The sequence below is a fragment of the Poecilia formosa genome, unplaced genomic scaffold (assembly GCF_000485575.1).
Source record: "Poecilia formosa unplaced genomic scaffold, Poecilia_formosa-5.1.2 Scaffold396, whole genome shotgun sequence".
NCBI lineage: Eukaryota > Metazoa > Chordata > Actinopteri > Cyprinodontiformes > Poeciliidae > Poecilia > Poecilia formosa.
The window spans coordinates 290425-299588 of NW_006800335.1; the positions used below are offsets into that span (position 1 = coordinate 290425).

General features: G+C 37.4%; 1 protein-coding gene across 3 annotated transcripts in view; it reads right to left on the reverse strand.

Moving 5' to 3' along the window:
* The window catches only part of LOC103154704 (unconventional myosin-XVB-like), a 56853-nt gene that overhangs the window by 11053 nt on the left and 36636 nt on the right, over window positions 1–9164 (reverse strand). For all 3 annotated transcript variants that reach the window (XM_016662929.1, XM_016662928.1, XM_016662927.1), the window contains 9 exons: window positions 7821–7939; window positions 5824–5939; window positions 5384–5525; window positions 5134–5245; window positions 4639–4981; window positions 4482–4545; window positions 2830–2902; window positions 2669–2745; window positions 2505–2581 (listed from right to left, as the gene is read on the reverse strand). In XM_016662929.1, coding sequence (XP_016518415.1) covers window positions 2505–2581; window positions 2669–2745; window positions 2830–2902; window positions 4482–4545; window positions 4639–4981; window positions 5134–5245; window positions 5384–5525; window positions 5824–5939; window positions 7821–7939 — 1123 coding nt within the window. The remainder of the gene's footprint in view (window positions 1–2504; window positions 2582–2668; window positions 2746–2829; window positions 2903–4481; window positions 4546–4638; window positions 4982–5133; window positions 5246–5383; window positions 5526–5823; window positions 5940–7820; window positions 7940–9164) is intronic.

Sequence of the window (9164 nt, forward strand, 5' to 3'; positions counted from 1 at the left end):
TTTCAATCACACTGGTCCTGCCACATAGAGTTCACATATCGTCTGAACGGACCTAATAAAGCCCTGAGAAGCATAGTAGCTTAAAAAATCTTTCATGTTTTATTTGAAGCAGTATTCTCCTTTAATAAGCTTAAGATACAAGACTTTCCTTAAAAAATTATCAAACATGTTGAGTTACAACTATGTTGAACTTTGGGTTCGACAGTCTCTTGACCTTTTGAATTTATGGTTTATGTTATGTCTTTATTTCAATTATGCTTATGAGAATTGTGTGTAATATAGGCAGGGGTGCTGCCAGGAATCTTGGGCCCCCTGACAAAAAATTAAATTGGGCCCCCCCTCACGCAGCTGCTGTTACAATTTCTTGAGTCTATCTGACCCATCAAAAGCGTCACAATTTCAAAGGCTTGCATCTGCCTTGCTTTCTTTGGTCCAATAGTGATAACTAGTACAATATTTACTGCTCATGAATTTTACATGCAAGAGTAAAATTTAGTATGCATACAGTCTGCATACAGTATGCAAGTAGGTTGCTTAATTTTTTTTCTATTAGTTTTGGATTACTGAAATGTCTCTCCCCATGAGCAACAGTCAAAGGCAACATGCAAAATATACATGAAGCAATCCAGACTTCTCAAAAAATGCTTTGTAGTTGCATTTTATTCAAGCTGCAGTATACAACTTTAATAAAAAATATGTTTTCTCCATATTTATTAAAGCTGTCATCATGTCGTGACAGTTTGTTATGAGACAGATGATCTGTGATCAATCAATCTCCTCCACCTCCTTCCTGAACTACTATTACTGGCTAAAGTAATGCACCGTTCTGACCAAAACAACCAATCAGAACTAGTAGGACGCTCTTAGCACTGTCAATCAACCTCATTCACTCACTGCTAAATGTGCTAATGGTGGAGAAACAACTTATTGTTACAGGAAAATCGTTTATCTGCTATCACTGGTAGCTATGCTTACTAGACTAAGCATTTACAACAGGCTATGCTAGCTGCAGAATAGCACAGCGCAAGGGGGAGGAAGGATGAGCCACATGAGATTGTGATTGACAGCACTAAACCTCTCCTGCCACTGACTGGTTGTTTTTAGAGAGCACTGGGAGAAAGCAGAGGAAATAGATTTTTCACAGATTACCTCTCATACCATAATGACACAACATAATGACAGTTTTAACAAATATGTGGAAAAAAAATACTTTTATATAAAAGTTACATACTGCAGCTTTAATTTCACTTAGGAGAGGGCAGGTCAGGAGGGACATGGGTTAGAGCTGCTGGTAATTTAATTCCTTAATTCATTAAATGCTAGTGAAATGTTAGCTAAGCTAACTACGCTGAATGGTTGATAATATCATACAGTCTACTCACCTCTCTTGGAGAAAAACTGAACTATAAATTGACACTCTTGCCTTTTTTTCCTCTCTCTCTCTCTCTATTTTTTTTTTTTTTTGAAAACCTGGTTTTATAACTTTTCTTAGCGGCATAGTAACTGCCACAATCGTTTTTGTTTCCTACTGTCTGCTGCTAACAGCAGACAGTAGACAACATGCGCTCCAAGCATGAACGAACCATTTAACGCAGATATGGGGGGTGGGGGAGGTTCAGGGCAAATGTGGATGTATGTTTTTTGATCTGGGAGTGGGAACATTAAATTTTTACTGCTAAAAACAATCTTCGAAAATACAATATGATTAATTTTGTAATTGACAGGGCCCCAATTTCTTTTTTATTTCTATGAACAATAAATAAATAAATTGTGGAGGGCCCCCTGTTGGTCAGGGCCCCTAGAATTGTCATCACTTTTCCCCCCTATACCGTGCCCCTGAATATAGGCTTATCAACCCTGCAGCTTTAAAGAGCAACTGGTGTTAGATAAAAAATGTCTCAGATCTCAGTAGATTGAGAAACAAATTGTTACACCTCTGCTGTTTTTCAGTATAAAAGATGTTTGAACTCGGAAGCCAGAGACGACATTCTGATGGAGCAATTCTGAAATTGTTTTCAATTAATACATTCCTGGTAGAGCTGACTGAGAGCTTTTCACCCTGACAGTGCATAGATAAAGAGCATCTTCAATCAGTAGCTTTTTCAGATTCAATGTAGTACAGGCTACTGCAGGAGAGTTTTCCTGCCACCACCATCTTCAATAACTCTTTGAAGAATCTAAATTAATGATTTACAACATTTAATTTTCCTCTGGGATTAATAAAGTATTTTTGTATTTGAATTGACTTAAATTATTTTTTCCTACAAGATAGGTTTTTACTTCCTCCTTGCAGTGGACCCCACAAGTTTTTACCCTGAGTGCTGTCCCGGTGGGGTTGCACTGACCCCATATGCGCTTTTGAGTTTTTTTTGTGCTGATGGAACATCCCCATCGTTTCCCCGTTGTCTGACCAGGACATCTGCCATACTCTTGCTGAGTGTTGAGCTTGGACTATGGGAGGGTTCACAATAAAATTTAATCTCAAATGAATGTGAAATACCCACCTGGTGGGGTTGTTGGTTGTTTGTTTGATGACCTGGCAGTAGATTTCATCTCTAAGAATTTCCTTTTCCTTCCCTAACTAAACAAATAAGGGAAAATGATTTTAAAGTAATACCAAAGTAACACCTGTCAACATCAACGTCAAACTTTGAAAATATTTCCTGACCAGCAGGATATGAGTTAGGCAATTTGCTTGTGTAGTGTTCTTCTGTGTTGTGATGTCCCCCATAAACTGCATCAGAGCTGTAAATAGAGATAGCCACATGACCTTCTTTAGGATCCAAAACAGTAACATATGTTTCAATAAAATAGGATTAGTAAACTCACTTATGAAGCACTCAACAGCCAAATCATTGATTTCAGAATCATTGTAGAGAATGAGTGACTCCTGGATGGGGACCTTAATAAAAAATAAAATACAGTTAGATCTTAATTTTAAAACTTTAAAACATACCTCATTACTTTCCACTCAACCATGAAATAAACATTTATAAATACTTTTCAGAATCTTTTCTAATGAAATCTGTTGACTTCTGTGGCTTGATAGCACCTGGTTCAACCAAATAAATAATGCACACAGAAAATGATTTATTCAAAGACATACAGAATTCTTACTGACTTAGGGGCATAAGATTACATTTATCTTGATCTGCAATGGTATAGAGTTCAAATTATTTGATACAAAGTTAGAAAAATTGTTTTTACAAGTTTAAATGCTTACTGGTACTCCTCAATATCGTTATTCATATTTCTCAGAATAACCACAGAAATATGAAGATGATCCCTCTGACTCTATTCAGCTCTGCTAACACTTATCCTTACCTTCAGAGGATAAGTTATGTCACCCCACCATGGTACAGCTATTATGCCTTGTTTTAATTGATTTGTATGGGTCAAATTGGCAGTTTGGATGCTATTTTGTTGGTTTCCATAACACTCAACAGTCAAAGCACTGATTTTAGAATTATTGTAGATTCTGAAACCTACAATAGTATCAGAACCATTGCACTGATTCTGAAATCATTGTATATGATCTGTCTATACATCTGACCATACAGCACCATTCAATATGGTCTGTTTGTAGGACAGAAAAATGTCACAGCTTGTGATACGTTTGTCACCAGGCTAGTATGATGCCACATTTGGGTTTTACTCTGCCTGGCCAATGAGAGTCCAATGGGCTTTGGGAACACGCTCCCAAATATGGTAGACCGTAAAATAGTGCTCCAAACCACACCGGCCACGTCATGCAGAGGACACAAGGCAATCAGCTTAGAATATCTGTCAGCCGTCTGTGACATCTGCCGTGCTCAGGAAGAGCACGGCAACAATGTTAGTAAATTGTCTATCAGGACTGCTTTATTTGTTGTTTTTTGCTGCCTTGCTTTGTGCTTGATTCTGCCCTATTTCTGTCAAGCTGAATAGGGCAAGCAGAACTTGTTATTACCAAGTTCTGCTTGCTATTTGGAAAATACTTTGAAATATGGATTAAGCATGATGTAGCTCAACCATCTCACTATTTATGGTGTCTGTCCCATTGTACTTGTGCAAACTACTGGCTGTCATTGTACAGAAAAGCACATCAGAAGAGGCAAATGAAGAATTGTCCTGGTTGGACTAAAGCTCAATTAGGTCTGGTTGTGTTGTGATTAATCTTAAATGTCAGTTTTCATATAAGAGAGGGTGCACTAACTGGATATTTTTTCATCTATAATGGAATAAAAATAGTGAATATGAAGGAGAGTATGATACAGAATATAGCTTGTATAAAAAGGTGCATATTTACAACAAATGTGATATATTTGGTGAAGAACCTCTTGAATTAGTTGACTGAAATGAGCTGCAATGCTTAAGTTAATGTCATTTAAAAACATACTCCGGAGAAAGTGGCTAAAAATTATGTTCCTGATAAGTGAATGTAAAGTTTTAAACACAACAGAAGACATGGGTCACCAATCAGAATGTTCATAGGGTCTTACCACTGTATGCTGAACTGCTTCTGAAAAATTTCTTCCAGTGACTGGCACTCCTGTTGTCTCCATTCTTTCAGCACCAATTAATGCAACACAACATTAGCCTTGCTCTGTTAAACACACATAATAATATGAACAGGATTTACGTGGAAATTTTACTTACCTAAAATACTTGGTAGCAAAGTCAGCCATAGCAGAAAAGATCTCTAGGTCATGGTTGGATCCTTTTTGTGAGCTTTGGGCACGTGTGTGTTGTAAGCCCTCTACTGAAGATGGATTCATGGCCTCCCGATTAGACTGCACAGAACGATTGTTGGGTATGTGTCTGCTGGTGGGGACTGGTGAAGGGCCATTGAACGAACTGACTGGCTTAGCATTCCTCATGCTTTTTCTCCTGTCATCTCTTCGATCTAGATGGAGCCAGTGATAATCTGGGGCTGCGCAAGGCTGGGTGAGGTCCAGTGGAAAAAGACCAGAACGTCCACCGGTGCTCCCAAACTCCCAACCTAGTGCAACATTCACAGTAGGTTAACATTAAAATAGTAGAATATTAACAGCATGGGTGGGATATGCTGGTAGAAATAATTAATACTTAGCATATCTAATGTTAAATACAGTAAATATACAATTATGACTACCACTGAACTAATGATCTCACCAGTCTGAAGGCCTTCCATTTTCTGCAGTTTGATGATATCCCCCTTACTGAAGCTCAGAAGCGTCTTGTCATCCGTTACAAAACTCTTTAGAGCAACCATGTGGCCCGAGTCCTTAAGAAAAAGGAAAAAGATATGTATAAAGATGGTTAAAATCTAAAATGGGATAAGATGCAAGGGAGATTTAGCAAAGACAAACTAATACTTTTAAAGGAAATATAAGATTTAAAAAAAAATACAAAAAAAAATCACCTTGATGAGTTCCTTGAGGAAAACTTCGATCATGGCAGTGATCTGAGGAGCCCTGGTTGACAGCAGCACTAAGTTTTCCATTTTAAGGTCCAGTTTTACTTTGTCTGCTCCCTCAAGGTTAACAGACAGCACCTCTGCAAAACTATATTCATATAAAATATTATTCTGGGCCAGAAACAGTGATGGCAGTGAGTGGCATTGAATGTTAAGTTTTAATTAGAGTTAACATTCAAACAAATAAGGGCAATAAGATGATTATTTGTCACATTTTTAAGCTAGTTAATTAGTATGTTCATGTCAGAACTTTGATCTGGAAGTGATGGCTTGCCAGGTTCAACCCTGTTTTAGTTTAAGTTGGAAAACCATAGGGTTTTCAGAAGTTATTTCTATATTTAAAAGGAAATTGTCAGATAAAGACTATTACTGGCTAATATACATACCTGTAACTTTTGAGCAGTTTGAGATGTTTAGGATTGATGCCTGATGCTTTCACCACCTTCAATAGACGAATCCCTCTATGAGAAACACCCAAAACTTGAGCATCTCCATTGTGTGGCTGCATGTAAAAAAATAATATTTTTTAGTGGTTACTGTACAGTATGTCATATCTAATGGATAATGAAGGCTTAATTTATTAATAACTACACCAGTTATTAATAAAATAACTTGTTTAGTTATTTTTGGGGAACAACTGATCTGCCTCAAGACTGTATTGAGAGATTGTAAAGTCTGAATGTCAAATGTTGTTGGAAGAGTTTGCACAGATACGACATGTGTGCAAAAGACAAAATTGTTGCTTTGACCCAAAATGGCTGACTTCCTGTTGGGTTTGGACCAAGGCTCCAATAGACATTTCTGTAGGTCCTGACAAGTCACACATCTGTACAGAGTTTGATGATTGTTGGCCAATGCATGGATTGGGGCTACTTTTTTAGATTTTGTTTTAGAATTCTAAGGGGTTTGGTGGAAGAATTAGACCACAGTCATCAAATATTGGACAGCATTCCTGTCGTGAGGAGGGGAGGTGGATTAAGATTGATCATATCAAATGAAGTGCAGATCAGCTGAAATCTGTGGAATTTAGAGCCAAATGTAATGTAAATGTGATGTCTGAATTTGCCCTCCAGCGAAAAGTTTTTGTGCTTTCGCCAAAAGTGAGACCAATTTGTTATCTGTTTTCTGAATCAAGAAGACAGATAGGACAGAAGATGTTGTTTAGGTCAGATATGGACCTTTCAAAGTAAAGCATTACATTTCTGGTTGTCAGGAAGTGTCGCTTAGGTGATGTCATGATTTGACTATTGAGTATTATAGAGGACTGGATGTGGAGGTTTGGTGTCTCAGCGACTTTTTGTGTTTCATAGCAAAATATCAAACTTTGGCTGGGGTCTGGCCACACCTCTTCAACATACTCAAAAACTCACCATTTTGATAACTTTTAATGCCCCGTGCTTTATGAGCAAACTGACCAGGTTTCAAACTGATCAAGGAGGAGTTGGATTAAATGTGAAGGCTGTAAATCGCCATAATGAGGTGAAAATTGGAATTTCAATCCAAGATAGCTGGCTTCCTGTTTGTTGTAGAGTATGGGTGCAAGAGAGTTTTCTGTAGGTCTTTGGGAGTTGTACAAATTTTATTGCTGTACAATAAAGTAAGGTCAATGTGGAGGGTCTTTTGAAAGTTGCCATGGAGAACTGTTAAGAAATTTCTGTTTCAACTTTTGCAAACCCTTGCTTGCTTTTTCTTCCTGGTTCCTGTTTTTGTTCTGCTCTGGCTCCCTGCGTTCTGTGACTTTTGTAAGTTTTCAGTTTTATCATCAAAGAAAATTCTCCATGCTCCCAGCTCCCGTCTGCATTTTTGAAAACCAATGTTATCAAAAAATGCAGTTTACTGACATTTTTTAACTATTGTTAAAATATTTTCTAAGCTGAAATGTAAAAGCAATGAAAAGAGATGCAATATGGCGTTAAAACTATGTCTTTACTAAACTCAGTTGGAGTGGTATGGTACGGTGCAATTTATCCACGCTCACTGCTTTCTTGCTCAGCAGGAGGGAGCAAGAAAGTTCCCTCCTGCTGAGAAAACTCAGCAGGAGCTGAATGTAGCTTCCTAATGTAAAAAGCTACATTATCTAGCTTCCCTACATAGATAATGTTTGATCATTTGACACTATAATGTACATAAGACCATCTTAGGGAACATAAAGTATCTGATTGGACTGTGTGTCATGGAAACTAATCTGTCTGTATGATTGTATTGTATTAGTATGAGTTAGATTTGCAGTATATTTCTATTATTGGAAAATTTATTCAATCTGTTTTTCTTTTAATGTGCAATGATATTAAATTAGTCAAGAAGTGCAATATAAAAAAACCCAAACCTAAATAACAAAAATGGACAAAACAAATGTACCATATTCCTTTTTCTTGAAGCTTACCGTCACAGGGTAGAGTCGACTAAAGTAGTTCTTCCAGTTATCTCGAGCGGCAATAACAATTCTCTTCTTCATGTTGTCATCCTGAATGGTACTTATGTTTGTTCCCACGTTGAAATTTGCTATAAAGGCACAATGACATTGGGAAAGTTAAGTTAAGCTTTGTTATATTAGAGGATAAAAAGTAGGAAGCTGGCAAAAACCTCAGAACTGCTGCTAACTGTGGAGAAGATGGTGGAAGCATTATACATGATACAACAATAATAACATTTTAAGAAATTGTGTAAATTACAACAGTCTTAAATAGAAGGCAACCAGATATTTGCCTAGTTTTCCATAAAGAGCTTATGAGGAACCTGAGATCATTTGGTGTGAGAGGACACTATTAAGAAGGTTCTATGATAGTGTGGTGGCTTCAGTGATCCTCAATGCTGTGGTCTGCTGGGCTTGTGGGAGCTGAGAGAGGGACAGCAAGAGACTTAAGGTAATCAGAAGGGCTGGCTCAGTTGGAACTGCTCTGGACTCCATTGAGGAGGTGGGTGAGAAGAGGACATTAGCTAAGCTCAAAGCAATTATGATTAACTCCTCTCACTTCCTGTATAAGACTGTGAGGACCTTAGGCAGCTCCTTCAACAGCAGACTGAACTTCCTGAAGTGTTGGGTAGGAAAGATACTGCAGGTCATTCACACTAAGTGCAGTCAGACTGTATAACACCTACAACTAATAAATCGCTGAAATATCTGTACTACTCCCTACCACTACTTCCTCTGTTATCTCTCGTCCATGTACTTACTACTGTATTGTCATTGTGTGATGCCATTGTTTCTTCAGTTATTTTTATACATATTTTAGTACAATATCACAGATTCTTTAAGAAAAAAAATATACATGGTATATAGCTTTCAGTTATTCTATATGTTAGACTGTCTTTCTTTGGGATTTGATTATTTTCATTGTGTGTCATCTCAACAGATGACATACAATGAAGAACAAAATTGCTAATGTCAATACATTAGCAATTTTGTTCTTTGCTGCTGTGACACATGAATTTAACCATGATAGGTTTAATAAAATCTATCAGTCTGTCTGACACTCTTTGTCAACCCTATTGTAATAGAAATGATCTAGGTGACCGAGTATATACAAAGGCATCATGTGTAAATCTTACAGAAACATATGAGAACCTAACTCAGAATCTCAATTACGGAAGTGTTTTCCAGTATGATAAATGATGAAAGTTGGATCATGTCCCCTGAGACAAGTTCTTTGTCTCAGGAAAAAAAACATTAGCTAATCCATCCATCCATCCATCCATCCATCCATCCATCCATCCATCCATCCATCCA